The sequence below is a fragment of the Ovis aries genome, chromosome 11 (assembly GCF_016772045.2).
Source record: "Ovis aries strain OAR_USU_Benz2616 breed Rambouillet chromosome 11, ARS-UI_Ramb_v3.0, whole genome shotgun sequence".
Classification (NCBI taxonomy): domain Eukaryota; kingdom Metazoa; phylum Chordata; class Mammalia; order Artiodactyla; family Bovidae; genus Ovis; species Ovis aries.
In genome coordinates this window covers 23,462,538-23,490,243 of record NC_056064.1, presented here as the reverse complement: position 1 = coordinate 23,490,243, position 27,706 = coordinate 23,462,538, and the positions used below count along the sequence as shown (strand labels likewise).

At 57.1% G+C, this 27,706-nt stretch overlaps 1 protein-coding gene across 5 annotated transcripts; it reads left to right on the top strand.

Moving 5' to 3' along the window:
- The first annotated feature begins 735 nt into the window (after positions 1-735).
- CLUH (clustered mitochondria homolog) lies at positions 736-22,129 on the top strand. Of its 5 annotated transcripts, none has more exons than XM_042255512.1 (26): positions 736-938; positions 8,245-8,447; positions 9,378-9,549; positions 10,520-10,663; positions 10,860-10,984; positions 11,066-11,220; positions 11,302-11,427; positions 11,693-11,840; positions 12,000-12,092; positions 13,439-14,133; positions 14,848-15,071; positions 15,173-15,274; positions 15,394-15,494; positions 16,256-16,408; positions 16,521-16,583; positions 16,664-16,908; positions 17,090-17,174; positions 17,294-17,447; positions 17,554-17,693; positions 18,504-18,584; positions 18,705-18,830; positions 18,913-19,034; positions 19,318-19,411; positions 19,492-19,626; positions 19,702-19,775; positions 20,658-22,129. In XM_042255512.1, exons 1-26 carry the CDS (start codon positions 839-841, stop codon positions 20,842-20,844), a joined length of 4,047 nt encoding a protein of 1,348 aa, XP_042111446.1. In that variant the 5' UTR covers positions 736-838; the 3' UTR covers positions 20,845-22,129. The 5 variants fall into 5 exon arrangements, with proteins under 5 accessions (XP_042111446.1, XP_027830928.2, XP_042111445.1 ...); XM_027975127.2 differs by having other exon boundaries at positions 15,170-15,274; XM_042255511.1 differs by lacking the exon at positions 736-938 and adding an exon at positions 4,882-5,049.
- Positions 22,130-27,706: the final 5,577 nt, after the last annotated feature.

Genomic DNA, 27,706 nt, shown 5'->3' with positions numbered 1-27,706 from the left:
AAACATCTGAAAACATGAACGACTGTGAAATGTCCAGTCTGTGGATTTAGCCTAGCCCAGCTAAAGTCCTTCTCTCCGTGTGACCTTGAGCTTAGCTTCCTCCACTCAAAACTGGGGATAAGTACCAGCCCAGATGTGAGGACTCATCTGGTGGAGGGAGGGGAGGCGTCCAGGCTCCTGAGCCTGTTGTGGCTCAGCACAAAGTTTCGTGGGCCCTGACACTTCAATTAGCCACCTAACACCTTGCCTCTTGTCACCATGCCCTAGGCTACCTTCCACGCCCTCCTAAAGAAACCTTGGGCACCCTAGCCCCACCCCTTCGAGGGACTACGGGAGGCTCGGTGAGGGGTCGCTGAGGGTCAGGTTACCACTGCAGATTACAGACCGCGTGGTCATTTGGCAGACTTGCAACAGGAAACCATTGGGGGAGGAGACAGTATGCAATAGCAGTCCTAGACTTGTCTCCACCCAAGGTCAAGGCGCCCGCCCGACGGGCGGCGAACCGCAAGGACGCCTCTCCGTAGCCCCGCCCCTCGAGGGTGCCGGATGCCTATTTCTCGCCAAAGACAGGGCGCGTTCCCTTTAAGGCGTTCCAGAAAGTCACCGCGTTGGTACCCAGAGAACGAGGCGTGGCATATTTTGTCCCTCGCGGGCCTTCGTGGGCCGGGCCGGGCGCGAGGGCGGGGCAGAGAAGCGGCGGCGGGGTCAAAGGCTACAGCGCGCACCACGTGGGCCGGTGACTCCGTCCTTCCCGCAGCGGCAGCGGCGCGCAGGGCACTTGGGTTAGTGGCGCGGCGGGCGGCGCGGATAGCCGAGGCGGACGCCGGCTTCCGCCGCCATGGTCATCAAAACGGACGAGTTGCCGGCAGCAGCCCCGGCGGACAGCGCTCGGGAGCCCAGCTCGCAGGCCGGTGGCAAGGGGCGGCCAGGCGCGGCGGGTGAGTGGGGCCGGGGCCAGGGGACAGCCGGGCTGGAGGCTGGACTGGGCCGAGTGCGCGCGTGGGTTTGGGGTGGCGCGAGGACCGCTGCCTTTTCTCCGCACCTGACCGGGTCGCATCTCGCCGAGCCCTCCACCGGGCGCCCCCGCCCTGAAGGTCACCTTCACTGTCGCCCCCGGCTGCGGCCCGGACTTGACACACGTGGGATCCCGGGGAGGGCAGCGGCGGCGAACACACGCGTGCCAGATCGTGGGGACACGTGCGCGCACACGCGGTTTCGGGGTGCGCCGGCTCCGCAGATAGGTGGACTTGGCGGCCCCACCCCCTACGCGCCCGGGCTTGGGGAACTCCCCCGACTGGGGTCACTTGACACTTGCTCCGTCTAGCTCCCCCTTTCCGTCAGGATCCCTAGCGTTCCCTGTGCACCCGGCTGCAGCCTTGCGAGTTCGGCTCAGCTTGGGACTTCTGAGGCTTGGTCTGTGGGAAGACCGCAAGTTGAGAGTGTGTGTTTTGAGAGGGGGTTTCTGTGGTTCATTCCCAGAGGCAAGGCTTTAACCCCTGTTATGCAGACTCTGATCTCCGCTCTGTTAGATGTCGGCCTGATGGGCAGACTTGGAGTGGGGGGTGTCTACCTATGTATGGGGACAAAGCCGAACTCCTTGGCAGGAGGTAGTGTTTGTGCCAGAACTTGATCATTAACTCGCCTTATTGCGAAAAGTGGGTCAGCCCAGAGTTGCTGTTTTTAAGGCAAAGGTCGTCAGCATGGAGTTGATCTCCCAGCTCTTCCCCGTGGAGACTGTGTGGCACTGACTTTGGGAGTGGCTGCAGTTTTTCTCTGGTCGTGTCTGCTTCTCTCCCAGGTTTCTTCTGTTCCTTCCATCACATCTTTGACTCCAGCTCTGAGGCCTGGGAGCCCCTCCCCAGCCCCTGGGCTATCTGCTTCAAATCTTTCTCAGAGCCTCAGAGCTGTGTTCCTTTCTGCCCTGGGTGGCCGTGGGAGTGCAGAACTAACCCTGCCTTCCACTCCCACAACTCTCCTCAAAAGACACTTGTCATCTTCATCTCCCTCTCCAGCTTCAGTGAGTCAGGATCAGAGCAGGGCTAGATGGGCTCTCTGGCCCTATAACGGGCCACAGCCAGGTTCGCTCGTGGTGGGGCATAGGTACTGTGGCAGCCTTGCTGATTGCCTGAAGAAGGCCAAGGTTTGGGCAGAGTGACAAATGCTGATGACTCCAACCTGCCAGGCTTCACCCCAGTGAGGCTCTGTCTGAATCAGTGGAGCAGGCTAGATAAGAGCAGGCTGATTTCCTCTCCAGCAGAGACCTGAAGAGATGAAGCGACTTGCCCAAGGTCACACAGCCATTTAGCATTTGGATTTCCAGCTCCTGGCCAGATTGCCAAGGCTGCCTTGGCTAAGCAGGCTGACCCAGAGGAGGCTGGGAGAGGCATATGGGGTGGGCTGGGATGCTGAGAACTCAGGGCTCAGGAGAGAGGAGAATTGGAGAATTTCTCTGAGGGACTCTGTTTGCCACAACCTGGGTCAGGGGCGCATCCAGCTAGCTGTTCATTTAGGGGAAACTAGAAGCCCACAAGCAGGTGGAACGTGGGCTCTCGAACCCTCTGGGAAACTTGTATAGAGCCAGGACTTGATTTCAGCCAGCCTGAATTTATTCAAAGGAGGATGGGGCTTTTATGGAGACTCTTCCCAACAGACCCTCTCCCAAGTTTCTGACCTCAGCACCCAGCTCTGGAAGACTCTTAGCCCCCTTGAGGAAGTGATCAAGGCCTTTTGTGGAGGGAGGTGGGGGGACCAAGGGTCAGTTGCCTTCTTAGGAATAAAGCTGCTTTTAGGGGTTAAGAGAACAGGCAGGTTTTTCAAGTTCATGGTGGTGTGTCGAGTTCCTTCTTCCTAGGGGAGGATTGCTTGGAGTCCAGGCCTGGAGCAGAGGGACAGGGGGCTGGCAGACTGGAGAGGAGCTTGGGGGCTTACGGGAGCTACTGGATGGTACCCCCCAGAGCTCTTCTTTTGGGTGGGCCTGAGCAGAGCAATTCAGGGAACACTAGGTCCTTCCCAGGCCCCACAGACCTGATTCTGGCCTGGGTGGGGATAGGATGGAGGCAAGCAGATGCCTCCTTCCTTGGGGCTCTCCTTAGGCTGCCTGCCCCCACCCTTTTCTCTTGAAGCCCCAGGTTCCTGGGATGATCCCTTGTGAGGCCTTACTTCCTGCCCGGAGCCTTACCTGCAGAGGTTTTGGCTGGGGCGGGGCCTGGCCCTGGCACAGTCTATTGAGTGAGGCCATGCCAGGCTGGAGAATGCACACAGGAGCCACTTGGGATGGCTTACATTTCTTTTCTAACTCCTCTCTGCTGCCCATTGGATCCATTTTCTTCCAGGCCAGGGCAGGGCTGTGCTTTATCTCATCATTCTGGTCTGGCCAGTGAAGACTTGGGGTGGGGGGTGTGCCATGCTGTTTGGGCAACCCCTTCCCCTTCTGCAAAGGATCACTGATCTCCTTCCCTACAGCCCAGATCCTGAGGGGTTTCTCCCTGGGGTAAGAAGGCATGGTGTGGAGGCTTGGGTATGGATAGAGGAAGGGGGTCCTGTTTACCTGGTGGGGGCTATAGCCTAGAGGGTGGCATTCAGGCCTGGGCTTGGACCTCTGACAGACCTGGTCTTTTCTTGACCTGGCCTGGCTGCCTGTTGCCTCTGCAACCTTGGGCAGCCTGCTCGCTCTTAACATTTTGGAGTCTCAGTTTCCTCAAGTGAGATGGGCTGGTCGAGCTAATGGAGGGACCTGCCGTGAACCGGGCCTAGAGTGAGCCTTGGCTCTGTGGTAACCAGGATGGGGGTGGTGGAAGCAGCTCCTCAGGGGTCATTGCCAGGCTGCCCTGCCCCGCCCTCCTCTCCAGAGGGTTAGGGCGTGTTTGGGGAGGGTAGTGGGAGCAGAGGGGCCCTGCCTGGCCCTCTACCTTCCGCCCAGAGTGTGCGAGCCAGAAACCCTTGGTGGGGGCTGCAGGGAGCCAAGGGCCTGCTGCGTGCCAGCCCTTCAGGGCTGTCTGGACAGGACTGGACGGGAGGGAAGGGGGCCAAGGAGGCCTGACTCCCCACCCCCACTCTGGTTAGTATGGATGCCGGAGCAGCCCTGCCTGGGTCCTGGCAACAAGTCAGAGGCCCTGGGAAGGCGTCCTGGCGAGGCTGGGCATGTTCCTCCTCCACCGCCACACGGCCTTGGGTCTCTTGCTGCCAGCTCTGTTTTCCCCAGGGGAGAGACTTGGTTTTCTCCTGGCACAGGGGCTGCTGGGAAGGGAAGTCAGAGCCTGCCAGCTCCTTGGTGGAGCTGGAGGCCGGGGCACCGGTGCAGTTGTCCTCTGGGAGTCTGGGGGCCCCTCCCCCCTCCCACCAGAACGGGTGTTTCCCAGGAAGGGGAGAGCTGCCAGGTCACCTGCAGGGGGCAGCATGAGCCAGAGGCCCCCACCGGCCACTTGACCCAGGAGGAGGCAGGCAGGGCGCTCAGCGGCGGCCAGTGGACAGGGGGCAGCCACCTCATGGCCTGGGCCCGGGTCTGCACCAGCTGTTGCCGGCAGCTGGCGGAAGCGGTCCTGCCCACCCCCACTGGAGTTGGGGCAGAGGAGAGGACCCCCTTGCTGGGCCCTACCCCTGCCACCCAGTCTCCGGGGCCCTCGATCCGGAGGGTCCCAGGTAGCCCAGACTCCGGGTTCTCCTGCCCCACTAACTGCTTCACCAGCAGTGACCCCCTTTGGGGGGGATCTGGGGAGGCGGGCCTGAGCCCTGGTGGCAGCTTTACCCGGGGTCCCGGAGCCACCAGGGCCTCCTGGCCCACAGCCGTCCTGGCCGACCTTGAGCAGGATGCAAGGCAGGGGGAGTGTGCCCTTCCCAGGGCCGCCCCGGCAGGCCTGGTCCCGCTGAAACCCGAAGCCAACCAGAGCTCCAGCCCAGGGCCGACCAGCTGCATGGGGGCCAGGGTGGAGGCACAGCCCGGAACAAGGGACACGGGCAGTGCCGGGCCTGAGCTGCAGAGCGGTGGGCCTCACTGCTACAGAGGTCCCGTGAGTCCAGAACCCAGGAAGGGGCAGCGGCCGACCACACCAGGTGGGCTGTGGGGGCAGTGAGCTGGCCTCTTGTGGGGAGGTCACTGGGCCTTGATCCGTCGGTAGGGAGACCCTCAGGGTCCATTGGAGGAAAGAGGAAGGGCAGGGCGGGCTGTCCTTAGGGGAGTGGAGGCCCCTGGAAACCAGCCGCATGCCTTTGAAATCTGGTAGGGCATTGCATGCCCCCTGAGGGGGAACCTGTGTATGGTGCCTGCCTCCTGGGCAGGGCCCCTGGCCAGGGAGGGGGAGCGGGAGCTATGACCACCCTGGCCCTCGTCTGTCCTCACGACCCAGACTCAGGGAGCACAGGACACCTGTCTGGGTCCAGGTCTCTGGCTTCCCACCTTTGGGGTCTCAGACCTCAAAGTGGCTGTGCCGTACTGGGCGGGGGCCCCTCGTCCCAAAGGCTCGTCAGCCAGCGCAGCCTTTCTCAAGGACTCAGTGGGCGAAGGCTGTCTCAAGCCTGTCACGTCTCTTGCTGCATTTTGAAACCTGACCAGCCGCCACCCGTCTCCCACCGCGCTGTTCTGTCTGCATTGTCGCGGAGCTGGCCAGGTTCTCCTGGGCTGGCTGCTCACTTTCCAGGGGCTGGGGGTTCACTCAAAGGAGAGGTCCTTGTGGTTCTTCGGGGGAGGAGGATGGGACTGTATCAGAGTGCCTGGCGGTTCTGTTTATCACTTAGTTGAGGGGACATGGTAAGAGGGAGTGGCGTTTCTCCACGTCAACCTCTGCCCACCCGCGGTGTGCCCTTATGTGCCAGGCTTATCTGGACTTTTCTGCTCTTTCCCGAGGCGATGGTGGGTCTGGGTAGAGCCCACACAGCCCTATGGCAATGTGCCCCATCTCCGCTCCTCACAGCAGGGTAGGGACGAGGAGGTGGAATCCAGAGGGGATCGCTGGGGTCTGGAGCAGGCCCGGCGAGCTGGTCTATCTGGAGCTCACAGATAAGCACAGGGCCAGTCTGGCTGCGAGGTGGACCCAGAAGGGAAGGCCCCGCGGGCCAACGGGCCTCCAGGCAGGCCTCTGTTGTGCTGGAGGGCTTCTGTGAGTTTCTCCTCTGTGCCCCAGGGTCAGGGTGGGGGGTCTCCTCTGCTCCCCCTAGTTCCTGGGGGAACTGTTCACCTGCTCCTCCTCTCCCCACATGAGTCCCTTGCTATTCACAGATGTTAGGCTTTTACAGTAATTAATTCATTAGCTCAGTGCCTTTCTGTTGAGTGGGCAGGATAGAAGGAGGGAGACAGAGCTGCTAGTGTGAACAGCCACCCCAAGTGCTGTCAGGAGTCATTGGTCAGGCTTCCAGGAAGGAGATTTATTTCACCTAGGCCTCGACGGACGAGTAGGAGCCTGCCAGGCGGAGTGGTATGTAGGGGTCAGCACACCAAAGCACAGGTGGGAGGCAAGATGTGTGGCCTGTTCTGAGATTCCTGAGTAGTCTGGGGTAGCTTCACCTTGATGGAGAGAACGCAGGAGCTGAGAGGGACTTTCGACCCAAGACGTTTGGATCCTGTAAACAGTGGAGAGTGTTAGAACATTCTAAGTACCTTTTTATTGTTTTTGGAAGAGGCAAAATGGCTGTGTTTATTTGATTCTGTGGGTTTTCATTTGCTCATATTAACCATTAATTATGCAGGTTTACCATTAATTGAAACATTTTATGTTTTTACTATGGTCACATTTAACATCAACTTAAAAAGCACTGTATTTTAAAAAGCGATCATCTCTAGTGACCAGAATTTCATTCGTGGAAGCACAAGTGTTGTCTTTGGATCACATTTAAGCTACTCATCTAAGGATATGGTCATACCATGAAAATGTAGATTGCTTGTCGATTTCGAATGTAAAATATGAACAATTCACAAAGTTGCTCAGAGAATTTGCTCCCTACAGTTTCAGGGTCCTAGTTTTCTCAAAAAACTCCTCATACATTTTTTTTTTCTAAATCATACCCTAAAATAAACACTAGTTAAACAATTGTGTCATACAGTAAGGAAAGTACAGACTTATAAGGAAAAGGTTAAATCACTCTTAATCCTATTCAAGGAAAGCCACTGAATTCTGGATCTTTTAGTCTTTCTGCTGGCAAAGATGTAAATGTGCCTATACACACATAGTTAGGACTGGTACATATACTGGGTGTTTTTTGTTTTTAAGTACAATTGACTTACAGTGTTAAGGGTTTTTGTTTTTGTTTTGTTGCACTGAGTCTTCACTGCTGCTCGCAGGCTTTATCTGGCGTGACATGTAGCAGACTTTATCTTGCGGGCAGGGGCTACTCTCCATCGTGTTGCACGGGCTTCTCCCTGTGTTGGCTTCTCTCGGTAGCGGAGCACAGGCTCTAGATGCACAGACGGCAGTAGCTGCAGCTCATGGGCTTGGTGTTGTGACACAGGGGCTCAGCTCTTCCGCAGCATGCAGAATCTTCCTGACCAGGGATCAAACCTGTGTTCCCTGCATTGGCAGGCGGATTCTTATCCACTGCACGACCAGGGAAGTCCCTGCGATGTTATATTAATTACAGGTGTATAGCAAGTGGTATTCTTGAAATAGGGAAAATGGCCTGCAGTCGTCCTGTGATTAGGTTGGGGTGTGGTGAGGGGCATTTGCAGAGCAGGGGCTGGTTAGTGGAAGATGGTAAATTCCACGCTGACGAGATGAGTCTGGCAAGGCCTTGGGGATGGCCACACGTTGAAAACCTGGATCGAAGCCTGGATGGGTCACATGAGCTGTGAGGTGGGAGGGCATTTAGAATCACAGATAAGGGTGAGATGGAAATAAGGAGTGGCTGGGGCCCAGGACACCCACAGCTGGACTGCGGCAGAAGTCAAGCTGGAAAGGAAGGGACCAGAGTGTCCATCAGGGAAGAGGGGGAAGTGGATGTGGGGAGTGTTGCTGAAGCCACTTGCATTGGTGACTCTGGGGGAGTTGTCTGAGGAGCCTAATCACATGGATGCCAGATGGGGGTCCTGAGGAGAGATGGGAAACAAGTGCCCGGGGTGTGGAGGGTGCAGGCAGGAGCCTGCAGATGGCCAGAGCGGGGGTGCCGGGAGGAGTTGTGTGCTTGGGGTATGGTGGGCCTGGCACAGGGCCAGGTCTGGGGAGGACAGGCCGACGCCATTCTGTAGGGCGCTGCCCACCCTGGCTGGAGGCAGACCTCACCAGCAAGGCCCATCTGACTCAGCCCCCTTGTCCCCTGCAGAGCTGCCTTCAGTCATGCTGTTGAATGGGGACTGCCCAGAGAGCCTGAAAAAGGAAGAAGGGCCTGCTGAACCACCCCGGGAAAACGGGCTCGACGAGACGGAGCCGGGAGAGGAGACCACCGGACAGGAAGTCATCGTCATTCAGGACACAGGCTTTTCAGTGAAGATCCTGGCTCCTGGGATCGAGCCCTTCTCCCTCCAGGTAAGATAGCGGAGGGGTGCTGGAGGCTGGGCTTGTGAGGCGGGATGACTGTGGGGTCGCAAGCAGGAAACAGGGTCCTCTGCCTTCCAAGGTCACTCACGTGGTAGATATGGGAGTCCAGGTTCAAACTGTTGCCCCATTGCTAGAGGCCAGATCCCAGTTGGGACTGCCAGCCCTGTCTAGGGAGGAGTACAGTAGTGGCTGGCTAGTACTGGCGTCCCAGGGCTCCCCAGCTTTGGGTATGTCAACTTTCTGGCTGGAGTTTGTCTGCTTGAGAGAAGAGGGGTTTCCCTGGTGGTTCAGGGTTAAGTCTGCCTGCAATGCAAGAGACCCTGGTTTGATCCCCTGGAGAAGGGAATGGCTGTCCACTCCAGTATTCTTGCCTGGAGAATTCTGTGGACAGAAGAGCCTGGCAGGCTGCAGTCCATGGGGTGCAAAGAGTCAGACACAACTGAGCAACAAACACTTTTACTTTGGGAGGAGAGAGGTAATGGTCGTCTCCAAGAGCAGAGCCTCCCCAGAGGCCTTGCAAATGGACTCCTTGGGGAACCAGATGAGGCCTCTTGAATCTTCAGGACCCACAGGCTTGAGCCCCAGGTCACACCTTCCTGAAAGAGGAAGTCATAGGGAAGAGGCAAGATGGCTGTTTTCTTTTCCTTGTTCTTACACCTCTGCTCAGAGTCTGCAGGAATAGTTGAAGCCTGTGGGTAATGAGGCCAGGCTCTGTCCTACACATGTATATACAGCCTGCATACATGCACACACACAGGTGCGGGTGGGCACAGTACTTATGGGCAGGTCCTGGACTTTAAAATACAAGCCACAAAGGGGAAAATGGTATTTGAAGCACTGATTTTAGGGACCCAGGTATCTGGGGCTGGGGAAACTGGTATGTTTTCACCAGGGTGGTGGGGGCCCTCTCCCTGGCAGGTCTCCCCCCAGGAGATGGTGCAGGAGATCCATCAGGTGCTCATGGACCGTGAAGACACATGTCATCGCACCTGCTTCTCATTGCACCTGGATGGCAACATGCTGGACCACTTCTCAGAGCTGCGCAGCGTGGAGGGGCTGCAGGAGGGCTCGGTGCTGCGCGTGGTGGAAGGTTTGTCTGGAAGTCGAGCAGCTCCCCGGGGGGGCCGGGACATGAGAAGGCGGGGCCAGGTGGCACTCTCCCCACCCTGCCCCTCCCACTGGCATCTCAGTATGTCTGTGTCATGGATGAGCATGTAGAGGCTTGGGGCGGTGTTGGACTTGTGGCAACAGGACAGGAGCACAGGTCTGCTTCTCTGGTCCTCTCTGGCACACCCTCCAACTTCAGGGTTAAATATCAGAGTCATGATTTAAAAAAAAAAAAAAAACCAGTAGCAAGCAAGTACTTGGAATCAGCCCATACAAATTTTATAGTGATAAAAGTTCAGTCTCTTAAGAAAACTGAAGTTTCATGGCTCGTGAAAGTTAGGCCCCTTGAGGAGCAATCAGCTGACATGATGAGGCTGGTCTATTTGTTAAAATAAAAAAGAAAAGATCCCGTAAACTTAGGTCACCTGGGGAGAGTGGTGCAGAGGTTCTAGGCATGTCACCCAAAGAATGAATGTGGGGGAAAAGTAACTCGGCTGTGCCCAGACTTATCCAATTACGGGTCCTCCCACCTCCCTCTGAAGAGCCCTCATGATTTCCTGAAATGTGAGTTGGGGAGCAGGGTTGAGCCTCTGCTGCCCTGGGGGAGGCCTGACCCAGGAGAAATGGACTGAGCATGTGGGGACAACCTAGCCAGTGTGACACTCATAGACAGAGAATTAGGGGGCTTCTGTGGGCTGCCACAGCCTGTGTGCACTTCCAGAGGTACTTCTGGAAGTACCCTTTGGCAGAAGGTTCTTTGCAAACAAGGATCCCTGCTGATAGTCAGATATGTGTGTAGAAAGCAGATTTCCAGCCTAGGTGTTCATAAGGGAATCTGCAAGTTAAAGCCTAACATTGAAAATCAGTGCTACCCTTGCTTGTGCTCAGGCTGACTTCTCTCCACTGGGGAGGCTGTTGCCCTGGTAACGCCCTGCCCCTCTGCCTCCCGACAGAACCGTACACAGTGCGAGAGGCCCGCATCCATGTGCGCCACGTTCGAGACCTGCTCAAGAGCCTAGACCCCTCCGATGCCTTCAATGGGGTTGACTGCAACTCCTTGTCCTTCCTGAGCGTCTTTACCGATGGCGACCTGGGAGGTGCGGGAGGAGTTGGGGCTGGCGGTTGGGCAGAGGGGCTGGGAGCAAGTTGAATTGGGGCTGGTGAAGGGGGCTGGAGGCCTCAGCCTTCCCACCGAAGGGAAGTGGGAAGCACCAGGCCAGGGCCACTTGAGCTGGGGAGGGTGTTGGACCCCCTGGGCCATCGTGTGCTGACCACCAGCCTCGGGTCCCTCAGACAGTGGGAAGCGGAAGAAGGGCTTGGAGATGGACCCCATCGACTGCACACCACCCGAGTATATTCTTCCTGGGAGCCGGGAGCGGCCGTTGTGTCCTCTGCAGCCCCAGAACCGGGACTGGAAGGTGGGAGCTGGTCTCTGGGGACGGGGGCAGGGGACCGCCCACCAGGAGGCATGGCACGCTCACACTCAGCCCTCGCCACAGCCCCTGCAGTGCCTGAAGGTGCTCACCATGAGCGGCTGGAACCCGCCCCCCGGGAACCGCAGGATGCATGGGGACCTCATGTACCTGTTCGTGATCACAGCTGAGGACCGACAAGTCAGCATCACGGCCTCCACCCGGGGATTTTACCTGAACCAGTGAGTCCCTATGCGAGCCCATGGGGAGCCCGTGGGCAGCCGCCTGGGGGGCACCCGGCACAGTGATCGCCCTCTCTGCAGGTCCACGGCGTACCACTTCAACCCCAAGCCTGCCAGCCCCCGCTTCCTCAGCCATTCCCTGGTGGAGCTGCTCAACCAGATCAGCCCAACCTTCAAAAAAAACTTTGCCGCCCTGCAGAAGAAAAGGTAGCGCCTTGGCCTGTCAGTCTCTCATCTCCCAGGGTGGGTGATCTGGAGGCCTGGGATCTAGCACTTCTGTGCTAAGAAGCTGGACACGCAGCACCCAGAACCTCCCCACTGAGGCAGCAGCCCTGGGACAGGTGGCTATGCGCCCCTGCTGGACTCTCCAGGAACAGAGCATTAGTGAGGAGACAGTGTGGCCTCGAAGAACAGGCCCAGGGCAGAGCTCTGGGCTCATTGGGCCACCCCATCTCCCCTCTGCTCGCTGCAGGGTCCAGCGCCACCCCTTCGAGAGGATCGCCACCCCATTCCAGGTGTACAGCTGGACAGCCCCCCAGGCAGAGCATGCCATGGACTGCGTGCGGGCAGAGGATGCCTACACCTCCCGGCTGGGCTACGAGGAGCACATTCCTGGACAGGTGCCTGTGGCCATCCCCGGCTCCTCTCTCCCTTCCCCTGCGGGGCCCAGGCTGGGTTCTCGGTGCCTATAGGGCTGCACAGGGTGGCAGGGGGGCGGGACTGCCCCAAGCAGGTGGTGGGGGCTCAGGCTGAGCTGGCCTATCCCTCCTGGTCTCTAGACCCGGGACTGGAACGAGGAGCTGCAGACCACACGGGAACTGCCTCGGAAGAACCTGCCTGAGCGACTGCTGCGAGAAAGGGCCATATTCAAGGTGCCCGTGGCCCCGCAGGCCTGACCACAGCCTCAGGCCCGCCAGCTGCCTCCCCACTGGTTTCCTGTGGATAAGAGGGAAGCTGGACAAGGGCTTCTGTGGATAAGGGCCTTTGGGGACCTTCCAGGCCATTCTGCTACTTTCTGCCTCCCAGCAGACAACCCCAGCCCCTTTTCCTGGCCTCTCTGAGATTTTAGAGTCTGGAGGTAGGGGTTGGGGGCAGGGAGCCATCTCCAGAATGGGCTGAGTGATGCCCACGCCCATTTCCCTCCCAACGAAGCCATATGGGGACCTGGGCACACGTGTCCTCTGACGTCCTCAGTGCTTTTGCTGACAGAGATGAGGAAAAAGCAGTGCTTTCAGGGGAAAAAAAGCTTTAAAATCGCCCATAATTTTACTAGAGATGATAACAGTAACTATAAATGTCCTGGGTGCTCACTTTGCCAGGAGCTGGGCCAGGTGCCATGCAGGCTTGTAATCTCCCGACACCTTATAAAGGGCGATGGCTTTGTTTTGGCTGCACTGCTAGGCATATGGGATCTGATTTCCCCAACCAGGAATGGAACCCCTGGCCCCTGCGGTGGAAGCATGGACTCTTAACCAGTGGACCACCAGGGAAGGCCCCTGATGGTCGATACTTTTATGTTATCTATAGACTGGTGGCTCAGAGGTTAAAGTGTCTACCTGCAGTACTGGAGACCTGGGTTCAATCCCTGGGTTGGGAAGATCCCCTGGAGAAGGAAATGGCAATCCACTCCAGTATTCTTGCCTGGAGAATCCCATGGACGGAGAAGCCTAGTAGGTTACGGTCCACGGGGTTGCAAAGAGTCAGACACGACTGAGCGACTTCACCTTCACCTTCACCATAGACACGAAGACAGATCTGAGAGGTGATCCAGCAGAGATCACCTGGCACATAGTTGGTGGATCCCAGACCCACCCAAGTCCTCCTGCCCCCCGTAATCACTGAGCTCTGCTGTCTCTCCAAGTATTTGATAAAAGTGAAAGTCACTCAGTCATGCCCAGCTGTTTGTGACCCCATGGACTATACAGCCCATGAAATTTCTCCAGGCCGAGATACTGGAGTGGGTAGCTGTTTCCTTCTCCAGGGGATCTTCCCCAACCAAGGGATGGAACCCAGGTCTCCTGCATTGCAGGCAGATTCTTTACCAGCTGAGCCACCAGGGAAGCCCATAGGTGTTACGTTTTTTCTGAACTGGGGTTTCTGGCGCTTTTCCAAGTGTGGGAAACCTTCCTCCTGCTTACCTCCGCCAGCCCCGGTGAGCTTGGCCAGGTGAGATGCACGGACACCGCGGCTCCCTCACCCTCTGACCTCCGGCCCCCAGGTGCACAGCGACTTCACGGCGGCAGCCACACGGGGCGCCATGGCGGTCATCGACGGCAACGTGATGGCCATCAACCCCAGCGAGGAGACCAAGATGCAGATGTTCATCTGGAACAACATCTTCTTCAGCCTGGGCTTCGACGTTCGCGACCACTACAAGGACTTCGGCGGGGACGTGGCGGCCTACGTGGCGCCCACGAACGACCTGAACGGCGTGCGCACGTACAACGCGGTGGACGTGGAGGGGCTGTACACGCTGGGCACGGTGGTGGTGGATTACCGCGGCTACCGTGTCACGGCCCAGTCCATCATCCCCGGCATCCTGGAGCGGGACCAGGAGCAGAGTGTCATCTACGGCTCCATTGACTTCGGCAAGACAGTGGTGTCGCACCCGCGGTACCTGGAGCTGCTGGAGCGCACAAGCCGGCCCCTCAAGATCCTGAGGCACCGGGTGCTCAACGACCGGGACGAGGAGGTGGAGCTCTGCTCATCCGTGGAGTGCAAGGGCATCATCGGCAACGACGGGCGCCACTACATCCTGGACCTGCTGCGCACCTTCCCCCCCGACCTCAACTTCCTGCCCGTGCCCGGCGAGGCGCTGCCCGAGGAGTGCACCCGCGCCGGCTTCCCCCGCGCTCACCGCCACAAGCTGTGCTGTCTGCGCCAGGAGCTGGTGGACGCCTTCGTGGAGCACAGGTGGGGCACGGGCTTGCGGCTGCAGCCTCAGGCAAGGAGGGCGGTGCTGGCGTCTGACCCCAGATCGGGGAGGCTTTGGGAAGTGAAGAGGAACGAGCTCTGGGCCCATCACTGTGGCATCCAGCTTCCCCCCACAGACAGACGCCCAAGAGCTTCATGTAGATGGCAAAAAGTGAGAGCGGTGGCTTTCTGCTGCAGTGGTGCTGTTTCCTCGAGAAGCATGTGGACATCTGCTTAGGCGTTTTTGAACCTCCCAGTGCTGTGGCCCTTGGGTGGGGGGATACAGGTGGGGTCCCCACTGCTGGTGGTCAGTGCTTAGGAGTTAGCCCATCAAATGTCCTGTGCCAGGAATAATTCTCCCTTTTAAAACGCCAGCAGGGTCCCTGGTGCTCTCAGGAGCCCTGGCCTGCATGGTGAGCCAGCCTCCCACCCCAACAGACACACCCAGCTGTCTTCCTGTCTAGGAAGATCCCCATTTTTGCTGTGACCTGCCACCACCTGGTAGGATGGCTGGGCTGGCACGTGTACACACGCGTGGACATTGCTCCCTGGACAGGACAGGACGTGTCCCCAGCCCCAATGTCCTTAAGCCCAGCAGGGCAGGAGCTGGGGCCTGGCTCAGGTCCCCCCACGGCCAGCAGGAAGCTGTCAGACCGGTGGCCTCCTAGACGCTCCTCTCCCGTCCCCTGCTCCACCCCACCCACTGTGCCCTAGGTACCTGCTCTTCATGAAGCTGGCGGCCCTACAGCTGATGCAACAGAAGGCCAGCAAGGTGGAGAGCCCCACGTCCCTGGAGAACGGCGACGCCCCGTCCTCGGAGTCCAAGCCTGAAGATCCCCCAGCGCCCGAGGCGGGGGGCGAGGCAGAGGGCAGCAATGCTAGTGGCCTGGCCAAGGTGAAGGAGCTGGCAGAGACCATTGCCTCGGACGACGGGACAGGTGGGGCTGCTGGGGGAGCCCCAGGCCAAGGGAGGCTCGGGCTGCTACCCAACCCGTGGGGGAGGCGGGGCAGCTCCTAACAGGCCATGTCTTCACAGCAGACCCTCGGAGTCGGGAGGTGATCCGCAATGCATGCAAGGCAGTGGGTTCCATCAGCAGCACGGCCTTTGACGTCCGCTTCAACCCTGATATCTTCTCGCCGGGTGAGTGGTCCTCAGGGGCCCCAGTACTGGGGGCCTGCTTGCCTACCTGAATGCTGCTGTCTGTGTGTCTGCCTCTCTTCTGCCAGCTCACACCTCCTTGCTCTCCCTCCCACCCACAGGAGTGCGCTTCCCTGAGTCCTGCCAGGAGGAGGTTCGGGACCAGAAGCAGCTGCTGAAAGATGCCGCTGCCTTCCTGCTCTCCTGCCAGATACCTGGCTTGGTGAGGGCAGGGTGGGGCAGGGGGTGGCACAGAGGAGGGGCAGTGGGGGTTACAGGCTCTGGGGCCTCATTCGCGTCTGGGAACTTGTGGAGCCTTTACCTAAGCCTCCTGACGTGCGAGGCAAATGGGGAGTTCTCGTTCCCAGAATAGGGCCACTGACACAAAGGGCCAAGGCAGGCATCAATTGTGCCCTGGGTGCCCTCCCTTGGGGGCTGGCAGCGGGGGTATGGTCCTCCAAAGACCCCGTGTGAGGGGATGGCAGACAGAGGGCGTGGGAGCATCTTTACCCCCCTGCCCCCACCCCTGCAAGAAGCTTTGTACGGAGTACCTGTGTGTGTACAGAGAGGGCTTGCTTCCTGCCGAGGCGGCCCTGAGTGCGGCTGTTGTGATTGTTCCCCGGTCTTTGAGACGAGCCTGCCGTGCCCGCTGCTCCAGGGCCCACAAGACAAGGCTCAGTCTCAGAGTGAAGCCGTGGCCCTGCTCCTTCCAGTGCGGTCACAGGGGAGCCTTGCTGCCCCCCACTGCTGTTTCCCTGCCAGTGGGCCCAGCAGTCACAGGGTGACGGTGGGCTGTGCAAAAGGCCGGGGATGAGAGCTCACATCCCTTTCTCTGCTTTCCTCTTCCTGACTGGGAGCAGGGGGGTCTTAGTCCCTTCCTTCCTCAGGGCCCCAGAATAGCGGGAGCCCCCATTGGCAAGACCTGGGGCAGGAGGAGGCAGAGGGCCTGGGCTGGGGAGGGGCCTGACCTGCTGCAGCCCGCAGGTGAAGGACTTCACAGACCACACGGTACTGCCCATGGACGGGGCCACGCTGGCCGAGGTGATGCGCCAGCGTGGCATCAACATGCGCTACCTGGGCAAGGTGCTGGACCTGGTGATGCGAAGCCCGGCCCGTGACCAACTGGACCACATCTACGTGAGTGGTGCCCAGGGCGGCTGAGAGATGGAGCAGGGACGGGGGACTGGGCTGGAGGCCTGGAGCCCAACCCAGACACCCCCCCCCCCCCTTTTTCTCTGAACCCGTGCAGAAAATTGGCATCGGAGAGCTCATCACCCGCTCTGCTAAGCACATCTTTAAGACGTACCTACAGGTACTGCCGCTCCCTCCAGCCCGGCTCAGGGAGGTGTCGGGGGAGCCCGGGTGGTGACAGTGGTCCCACCTCCCTTGCAGGGGGTCGAGCTCTCGGGGCTCTCGGCCGCCATCAGCCACTTCCTGAACTGCTTCCTGAGCTCCTACCCCAACCCCGTGGCCCACCTGCCAGCCGACGAGCTCATCTCCAAGAAGAGAAACAGGAGGAGGCGAAACCGGCCCCCAGGGGCAGCGGATAACACAGCCTGGGCCATCATGACCCCCCAGGAGCTTTGGAAGAACATCTGCCAGGAGGCCAAGAACTACTTTGACTTCAGCCTCGAGTGGTGCGTGCGTGAGTGGGTGTGGCAGTGACAGTCTCCGGCGGAGGAATGGGAGAAGAGAAAGGGGCCTGCGGGAGACCACTTGCTTGGGGAAAAGGGAGAGGGGCCCCCGTGCCCAGGGGCTCAGGTGGAGGGGTGTGGATGGGTGCTGGGCTGCTCGGTCCCACCCTCCGCTCCTCCCCAGTGAGACGGTGGACCAGGCCGTGGAGACCTATGGGCTGCAGAAGATCACACTGCTGCGGGAGATCTCCCTGAAAACTGGCATCCAGGTGGGCTGGGTTCGGAGCGTCCTGCAGGGTCCCCGGGGCCTCGGGTGAAGCTGGTGGGCCAGTGCTGGCCGTGTGAGCCTGGGCTGAGGCTCCCTGTGGGTGTTGGGTGGGGTCCCCAGATCCTGCTGAAGGAGTACAGCTTCGACAGCCGCCACAAACCCGCCTTCACGGAGGAGGACGTGCTTAACATCTTCCCCGTGGTCAAGCATGTCAACCCCAAGGCCTCGGACGCCTTCCACTTCTTTCAGAGTGGGCAGGCCAAAGTACAGCAGGGTGCGTGCCAGGTGCGGCCGCCGGGGGGGTGGGTGGGGGCGTTGGAGAGGGACCCCCAGCCCAAACCCAGGCCAGCCCTGACCTTCTGCCCCTGGGTGCCCTGCAGGCTTCCTAAAGGAGGGCTGTGAGCTTATTAACGAGGCCCTGAACCTGTTTAACAACGTGTATGGGGCCATGCACGTGGAGATCTGTGCCTGCCTGCGCCTGCTTGCCCGCCTCCACTACATCATGGGCGACTACGCCGAGGTGGGCTTGTGCACCTTCTGAGGGGTGGTCAGCTGGGCCCTGGGTTGTGTTCTCACCCCGCTGGCCCAGCAGGATGGGGGGTGTCCAGGCAGGCAGAACTGGAGCCCTGTCATCCCAGAGATACTGCTTACCTCCAGGCCCCCCAGGAGGAGCAGGTGGAAAACCTGGGATGTGCTTGCTCTGCCTGTACACCCCTCCCCCGCCCCCAGTTCCCCCTGCCCCAGCAGCTGTGTCCTGGGGGGGCTGCGGTGCCCGTGGACACAGTGGGAGTGATGCCAGGGCCTTCCTTCCCTTCACAGGGACAACGAGGGGCATGTTCTCACTCAGTGCCTTGTGAGCGCCCTGGAAGCTGCCCAGGGACTGTGCTGTTGGCTGTACTGGCCAGGGGCCTGGTGGTGGTCACCCGCCTTGTTAGCCCCCGGGTTTGAGGCTGCCTCTGTGTGGGCACACTGCAGGTGCTCCACTCGCCTCCAGCCATAGGACTCCTTGTTTTTTTTCGCCTGTATATGCCTCCTTGTCGTAGTATGAATATTTTATTTTTAGTACAACTTTAGATTGCATATGCAAGTGTTTGCATAGACTAAGACAGTCTTTTAAAATGTGAAGCAGCCTCGGGGTGGGGTGTAGACTTCCCTGGTCACAGCAGCTGGATTCTGACCACTTCTTTGCCTCCTTGGTGCAAAGTAAAAATAGAAATTGCAGCCAGAGATGAAGAGTCCTGAGCTGCCTAGAGGCTCATGGGCGAGACAGACAGACAGACGGGGTGTGGGGCGGTGCCACCTGGGGATGACAGCCCCTCACCTCTCCCAGGCGCTCAGTAACCAGCAGAAGGCCGTGCTAATGAGCGAGCGAGTGATGGGCATCGAGCACCCCAACACCATCCAGGAATACGTGAGTAGCCGGCGGGGGCGGGGCCGGGGCGGGGCCGGCGGGGCTGGGGCCTGGGCGGGGCCGGCGGGGCCGGGGGCGGGGCGGGCGGCCAACCTCACCTGACCCGGTCTGCCCCTGCAGATGCACCTGGCGCTGTATTGCTTTGCCAGTAGTCAGCTGTCCACCGCCCTGAGCCTGCTGTACCGCGCCCGCTACCTCACACTGCTCGTGTTCGGGGAGGACCACCCTGAGATGGCGCTGCTGGACGTGAGTGCTGGGGAGGGGCAGCGGGACTAGCCTCCATCCCAGGGGAGTGGGAGCTGACCAGGGCCCTCCCGACTGCCCCCAGAACAACATCGGGCTGGTGCTGCACGGAGTGATGGAGTATGACCTATCGCTGCGCTTCCTGGAGAATGCGCTGGCCGTCAGCACCAAGTACCACGGGCCCAAGTCCCTCAAGGTGGCCCTCAGGTGAGGCTGTGCTGGGTCAGGGGGCAGGGAGACCCCGGGCCACAGGGTCCCAGGAAGCACTTGAATCGAGGGCGGGCGCGGGATCCAGCACTCTGCCCTCCATCTGACTCCTGAGGAAATTTCTCTCACCTTCCATCTCTTCTCTGAGTCCTGGACTTGACGTTTTACCCCAGGAGAGATCCCGGGGTGGGATCTAGAGTACCCCGCACACACCGCCATTAGTGCCCACTGGCCCGTTGACGTCCCTCCCTTGCCCCCCACCCCGCGCCCTGCCTCCCTATAGCCACCACCTGGTCGCCCGCGTCTATGAGAGCAAAGCCGAGTTCCGCTCCGCCCTGCAGCACGAGAAGGAAGGCTACACCATCTACAAGACTCAGGTGGGCCAGGGCGGGGCGCAGGGCGGGGTCAAGGGCGGAGCTGAGGGCGGCCCTCATCTCTCCCCGCTCGCGCCCTGCAGCTGGGCGAGGACCACGAGAAGACCAAGGAGAGCTCTGAGTACCTCAAGTGCCTGACCCAGCAGGCCGTGGCCCTGCAGCGCACCATGAACGAGATCTACCGCAACGGCTCCAGCGCCAACATCCCGCCCCTCAAGGTGGGTCTCCGAACGGGGCTGGGTGGGCTCCCCTCCTCCCTGGCCTCCGCAGCTCATGTTCCCTGCGCCCCTCAGTTCACAGCCCCCAGCATGGCCAGCGTCTTGGAGCAGCTGAACGTCATCAACGGCATCCTCTTCATTCCTCTCAGGTGAGGCCCCACTTGGACGGTGGCCTTTCCTTTCCTGGTTTATTAACCACGGGACTGAGGTGGCTGAGACTGGGAAGGACCGCCCTTAGTGACTCCTTCCAGAAATACTCTGCATTATGGTGCAAACGCAGCTCTGTCATCTTTCTTCCCCGGAAGGCACAAAATTGTAGCAAACCAGGCACATATTTTTCTCCTGCATTTAATCGATCTTGGCGATCATTTCATGTCAGTATGTAATAGAGCTAATGGTAAAGAACCCACCTGCCAATGCAGGAGACTTTAAAGAAATGCTGGTTCAGTCCCTGGGTTAGGAAGATCTCCTAGAGAAGGGCATGGAAACCCACTCCAGTATTCTTAACTGGAGAATCCCATGGACAGAGGAACCTGGGTGGCTCCAGTCCATAGGTTTGCAGATTTGGCCACAACTGAAGCTACTCAGCAGGCATGTAAAGAGCAGCTTCATTCTTTCACTGAGCTCCTGCTCTGTCCGTGTAGGGACGTGCCTTAGCGCTGGGCCCTGGGGGTCTCTTGCTCTTGGACAAGCAGCCACAGCCCTGCTCTCGAAAGCCCCGCACCCCGCCTCCCTCTCGCCTGTCTGGGGCCTGGGTCTGGTCCGGTCAGCTTTAGGGCGTTTAGAGCAGACCTGCTGCACGTTGCACCTGTGCTCTGGCTGTGGCCGACGACAGGAGCGGCCAGAGTGCCCAGGGTTTAGGCGGGATGGGGGGCAGGCCTTCCCTGGAGGCTAGCAGGTATGTGGAGCTCTTACTTTCACTGCAGAAAGTGCAGAGCCTGATCTTGCCCTAAGTTGAAGCAAAGCCAGGAAGGTGACGGAGGGCCCAGGCCCACCCTGATGCCCACCCTCCACCCCATCCTTCTACTCAGCCAAAAAGACTTGGAGAATCTGAAAGCTGAGGTGGCACGGCGGCAGCAGCTCCAGGAGGCCAGCAGGAACAGGGATAAGGCCGAGGAGCCCATGGCCACCGAGCCGGAGCCCGTGGGGGCCTCAGAGGATGCGGCCACCCAGCCCCCGGCTGCCAAGGACCCTTCCTCCCCGAGCTTGCAGGGGTAGAAGGGGAGAGACGGACAGTCAGTCAGCTGCCCCCGGTGATCCAGACTCCAGGAGAAGGTGGCACGCCCTGCACATCAGGAGAGGAATCAAGTCCCTCTTCCTCCACGTTTCCAACCCCATCCCCACCCCTAGCATCCTCCTGGGACCCGGGCCTGCCTGAACCCGGAGATGTTCTTGCACTGGTTCAATGAACACACGCTGCAGGGGCCTCATGGAAGACATGTGAATGGAGTGTGTGGGCATCCCCCACAGGTGCCTCTGCAGGTCCCCATCCACGAGCAGGTGTGTGCGAGTACCTCCGTGCCCACGAGTGCCCTGATCCATCCTTCCTGACTTGTACATAGCCCCAAGCTGGTCCCCAGTGAGTGACGCGCGGATGGGATTTCTCAGGTCGTTTGTATATGTGACATGACGGCTGCTGCTGCTGCTGCCACGGCCCCTCAGTCCGACGTGGCTGAAAGTCCAGGTCTGAAGCCAAAAAGAGTGGCACTTTCCTGTGTCCTGGGATTGAGGGGGCGGCCTGAGCTCTGCGGAAGGGCTGGAGGACTGGGGAGCACTTTAGCTTTGTGGCGGGGTGAGGGCCGCAGCAGCTTTACTGATCGTGGTTGGGGCCTGGCCTGGCTGTGCTGGGGGTGGGGAAAGGGGTGGCCAGGGGCAGTTCCCAGACACCCCTGTGCCCAGCCCTGGTTGTTGGCCCTAGGCCCCAGCAGGAGGTGCTTCCTCCCTCTCCCTGCACCCCAGCTGGGGCTAACCTTGGGGTCTAGTCTGAATGTATTCTCCTTGTTGAACCTCAGCTGCCTAACGCACAGTGGGGTGGGGGTGGGGGGGCTAGGGGAACTAGGGCTGAATCATGGATCCTGGGGGAAGAGTTATAAATTCAGGAGTGATTACTTGGTGGTGGAGCCTAGCTCCCTACCTGGACCTCGGCCACACTGGCACCTTTGACAGAGAGGAGCCCTGGGGGTGGCAGGGAGGGGCCTGCAGAAGGCTGCGGCCCCCGCAGGCCCCAGCTCCCCCTCTGCCACTGGCCTGTGCTGCTGCTTGGCGGGTGGGGGGAGACGGCCGTCCTTCTGAACTGGAGGGAGCTGTCCCCATGCTGGGGCCTCTGCCTGGTGGCTTGGCGGGGAGCTGCTTATGGGTATGGTCTGTCCGACACCTTGTTTCAAAGGGAGTGGGTGGGAGCTAGCAAGCGAGGCATCCCCACGGCTGATCAAGAACTTTTTCTTGTTTTTAAACCATCACGTCTTCATTTCACATTGGAATAAAGTGAGTTTTTGAAACCTGCTGTCCCAGCCTCTCCTGCGTGTTTTGTACAGTCTTATTCCATGGTGAGGATTGTTGCCAGAAGTGGTACCTAGTAAAAAGAGTTGAAAGCTGTTTAGGTCAAATTCGGGGTTATCCTTATAACGTCACTTAAGTGGGAGGAAGCGGGTGGACAGAGCCGCAGGCGCCCAGCTGGGGTTTACCAGTCTGCTGGTGACTAGACCCCTAGGGCACATGGATGAACATCAGAAAGGAAACAGACTGTCTCCTTTAAGAACTCTGTGGTGCTGGCTGGGGTGAGGGGCATTTCCAGGTGAGGCCCCAGGCCCTGATGGGCTGTTGCACACCTAACTGGGCATCACCCTTGTCCCTGTGCTTGTCAGGAGGACTGGGTGCCAACCCTGCCTCCCTGCCCCAGAGGACTGGAGTAGAGAGATGTCCAAAGTTTGGCATCCTATGTAGGCCCTTGAGATCTAATGTCCTGGGGGAAGCAGAGCCCACCTAGGCGGGCTTGAGGGGCAGGACCTGTGAAGAGGAGGGAAGGGTTGTGGGGAGACGTGTCCCAAGAAATGTCTACAGCCATAGTTCTGAGCAGACAGGTGCGCAGCCTCGTGCGGAACTCGAATGCCTCTGAATACTTGGAGAGTGCTTTGTGTGTGACATGGAAACAAAAATTCCAGTCCTGATGTCTGTTAGTTTTCTTGAGCCAACTGGAAGAAACGTCCTTGACATCCATGAGATTTCCTCCTGAGCGCTGCTTAGTGATGCTCCCTCCCGCCCGCTTCCCACCCCTCTACAGGCTCCCGGTTGTGTTCTGAACATGCGCCCCTTGTAGCCTTTATCCTGTGAACACTAGTCACATGGCTCACAGCAGGTGAACGTGGGGGCATCACCTTGTAAAAGCTGAGAGGGGGTCAGGTTTAATTACAGTTGTCCAGTCACCTGAGAGGCCCATTTTTCATGGTTGATCCCTTAATCTTATTAGCGATGGCCCAGTACCTCTTGACAAGCCAAATGACAAGGGGTTGTTTTATAAAAGACGGAGAGGTGTGAAATCTACGCTTTCCCCTATTGGTTGATAGGGTTCGATGTTTTATGACAGGGTGAACAGTGGCATCCAGGAAGGGTTAGTGTGAGAACTAGCGTGCAGGTCGTCATGGAGATGAGGTTGAAGGTGTGTGAGCCACGCCCACCTGCGCTTCCTCGTGGCCCCCAGGCTGGCCTTACACTTTCTGCTGTCCTGTCCTTCCCTGGTTGCATTTCTTTTAACATGGTGTTAACTTTTGCAACTTAAAAAGTAGTTTTAAAAGACTTGTTATTAAGTTCTATCATCTGTCTCCACTCACTCCTGTCCTCCAAACTCAGTTATTTTTGGCCGCACCAGGCTCCATGGAGAACTCCCCCAGGGATCAAACCCGTGCTTCCTACAGAGGAGGGGTGGAGTCTTAACCACTAGATCACCAGGAAGACCTGTTTGTTTTTTCTCAATTGAAGTATAGTTGATTTATTAATACAATGTTGTCTATCTGGTGTACAACAAAGTGACTTATGCATAGATAGATCTATGTATTTTTCATATTCTTTTCCCTTATGGTTTATTAAGGATATCAAATATATAGCTCCCTGTGCTACACAGTGGGGGGCTTCCCTGGTGGCTCTGAATCTGCTGGCAATGCAGGATACCTGGGTTCCATTGCTGGGTCGAGAAGATGCCAATAGGACCTTGCTGTTCATGTATTTTATTTATGATAGTTTGTATCTGCTAATCCCAAGCTCCTGATTTATTCCTCTCCCACCCCCCTTTCCCTTTGGAAACCTTTGTTTTCTATGTCTGAGTCCATTTCTGTTTTGTAAATAAGTTCATTTGTGTTGTGTTTTAGATTCCACACAAAAGAGATATATGGTATCTGCTGGATTTTGTGGCAACTGTTTTACCTTTTTAATTACCACCCTGCTGTTTTCCATACTAGCTGCACCAATTTACATTCCCACTAATAGCATGGGGTTTTTTTCCTTTTCTCCACGCCCTCTCCAACATTTATTCTTTTAATCTATTTATTTGGCTGCATCAGGTCTTAGTTGCAATGCACAGGATCTTCACTGTGTCACCTGGGATCTTTCATTGTGGCACACAGACCTTCTAGTTGTGGCTTAGTAGCCCCTCAGCATGTGGAATATTAGTTCCCCCTCTAGGGATCGACGGAGGCAATGGCACCCCACTCCAGTGTTCTTGCCTGGAGAATCCCAGGGATGGGGGAGCCTGGTGGGCTGCTGTCTCTGGGGTCACACAGAGTGTCAGACATGACTGAAGTGACTTAGCATCTAGGGATCGAATCAGCATCCCCTGTGTTGCAAGGTGGATTCTTAACCATTGTACCACCAGGGAAGTCCCAGTAATCTTTTTAATGATGGCCATTTTGACCGGTGTGAAGTGATTATAGTTTTGATTTGCATTTCTATTAACTTTGTTGAGTATCTTTTCATATGCTTGTTGGCCATCTGTATGTGGGAAACTGTCTATTTAGTTCTTATGCCCCTGTTTTGATTGGGTTGTTTGGTTTTTATGTAATTGAATTGTATGAACTGTAAATTTTGGAAACTAAGCCCCTGTCAGTGGCATCATTTTCATTTTAAATGTGAATATTGTGAGAACTGGTAGACTTATGAGTAATTCCTACTTAGCCTAAAGGTGAGAATAAGGTATCCTGATGTGGCCTGAGTATTTTCTGGTCCCTACTTCCAGTGTCAACACTAGCAATCAAACAAGGCATGCATGATCAGGATACCTTATAGAGGACCAGGGGGCCTCCTCCAATGGAAACAACTACATTAAACAGGCAAACCCATTGATTAAAGAACTCACTGAGATGCAGGCCATTCAGGGCACAGTTACCCTAAGAATAGTCATTTCGGATAGAATGAATGAGGAGCCTTTCTGTGTTGCCAGTGTGGGCAAGTTGTTATCGATTCCCAGCCTCTACCTACCCCATTCCTAATGGTCACCCCACAGTGGAGTTGGCTGTATGGTGACAGAGAGGGCCTCAGGGGTGGGTGGGATGAGGGTCTTTCCTGTGTTACTAAAAGTAGGTTAAAGAATGTTTGTTTGAAAGATGTCAGAAGGCCCTCCCTACACTTAGTTAATTAGATGCTTATGCTTAATCTAAGCATAACCAGTTAAGGGAAAGAGCTAGTGCATTTGGGTTCAAGTCCTAGTTCACTCTTTAAATAGCTCCAGCTCCATACCCTTCGCACATGTAAGGCCTCACCCTAAGTGAGCCTCTTTTCTTGTAGGTAAAAATGTGCTAATATGCACCAGCAGGGGGAGGTCTATGTGAGGAAGAGGGTGTGTTGAGAAGTGTTGCCACCTGACAGGCAATCAAATTTTGGATATCGTCACTTCAGAGGACTGGTGACCCGGTGGGGATGATGACAAAGTGTTTTGAGAAAGTAATGGTTTTTTTATTCTTAGTAAGAGTGATCTCAAAACATTCCTAGGAGTGTCTGCATGGTATGTCTAAACAGTTTCAGGAAAATGCAGTCTTTAACTGTGAGTATGGCAAAGTGTTGAACTTATTCACTCAAAAATTCACTTTTAGTTATGTTTCTGATATGGTGAGGAAAAAATGAAGTGTTTCCATTCAGCCCCTTCATTTACTGGATTTATGTATAAAAGATCTTGGAAAAGCAGTTCTTTACTTTGGTGTAAGAGAAAATCCTTGCCCTTTTTCCTTGAATATAATTATCCTGTGTTTACATAAGAAATAATAAACTGGAGATGGGAATGGGAAGAAAAAAAATACAAAGGAACAAACCCATGTGTCAAACCGTCAGTGAAAAAGAGGTCTGAGTTCAAACCCCAGCTGGAGGGCCCATGGACCACCAGTGACTTGTCTTAATGTTTTCTTCAATGAAAATTTCGTTCAGCCATTTAGATCAGTGGTTCTCAAACTTAGCAGAATCAGAATCATCTGGATGGTTTGTTACAGTAGATTTGCTGGATCTCACCTGTCCATTGGCTTCCCAGGTGGCACAGTGGTAAAGAATCTGCCTGCCAATGCAGGAGATGCAAGAGACCCGAGTTCAATCCCTGGATTGGGAAGATCCCCTGGAGGATACGGCAGCCCACTCCATTATTCTTGCTCGGAAAATCCCACGGACAGAGGAGCCTCGCGGGCTATATAGTCCATGGGGTTGCAGAGTTGGGCACAACTGAGCACACATACACACACCACCACCACACCTGTCTAGAGGGCCGCAGAGTCACACAACGGAAGCGACAAAGAGTGTACCCATGCACCGTCTCGGATATAGCAGGTCTAAGCTGGAGCCTGAGAACTCCATTTGTGATGAGGTCCCAGGTGACACTGGAATAGGGAGCGCAGAGTCACTTTCCTCAGCAGTGAATTGCCCATCTATTCGCAAGACAAGGTTCACCAGACTAATAGACAGAGCTGCCACACCCAGGATACAGCACCAGTTCTCCACCAAATCTTCCTGACCTCATCCTATGTCAGGAACACACACAACCGTCAGTCTTGTTAAGCTTGGTGTGTGACAAACCAGTAGGTTTTGAACAGCTAAGTGCACTTCAGGATAGTTACACTCAAGCTGGAACTCCACCTTGAGGGAATGTGGTCAGGCTCATCTGAATCTGACTAGGGGAAAAGAACCCTGTGAGGAAATTGAAAAGCTGCAAAACCCAGGAAACTCTTATCTTCAAGCAAAGTTCTTGGTGCTCTTGGCCCAGCCTCTCATTTGGAGGAGCAGGGGGTAGAGAGGCCACTTTCCTAAAAGGCAGGATGACAGCTGGGGTGTAAGAAGCCACTACATCACCAACTTGTCCTTTGCTGAGACCTCACAGGTGCCCTAGACACTATGGATGCTAGCTGGGCAGTAGCACAGGGATGAAAAGACAGCGCATAGAAAGCCGTGGGGCATCTGCGGGAAAGGGTGGGGATTCTTGGTACATTTCGACCAAACTTAAACAGCATTAGAATAGACCCTCATGCTGGGAAGATTGAGGGCAGGAGGAGGGGGGTTACAGAGGATGAAATGGTTGGATGACATCACCCACTCAATGGCCAGGACTTTGAACAAACTCCAAGAGATGGTGAAGGACAGGGAAGCCTGATGTGCTTCAGTCCACGGGGTCCCAAAGAGTGGACACAACTGAGCAACTTAACTAGTTATCTCCAAGAATCCAAGACCACTGGACAGAATAAAAAGGCCCACTCATTAGCAAGCAAAAGGCAGTCGAGTCACTTCTCCCAGGGGGCCCTGACCGCCACTCCAGGACCAAATCCTTGCAAGGGGGTTTTAAAATGTCCTTCCTGGCCTCAGCTGTAGCCACTGTCAGAAACAGCTGCTGGAGGGAAGGGCAGAGCCTTAGAAAACGGCCTGAAACTGCTCAACCCAATGGGTTGTGCGAGCCGCTGCAGCTGCACTCCTAGCTCCCTCCCACAAAGCGGGTGAAGGAGGCAGACAGCAAAGGCAGAGCTGGCTCCGTCCTAAGGCAAGGCCCTGCTGCCCTGCCAGCAACTTGCTTTTTACTCTCCCTGTGACTGGTGCTGAACACAACCCTGCTTCCTACTGGGACTCA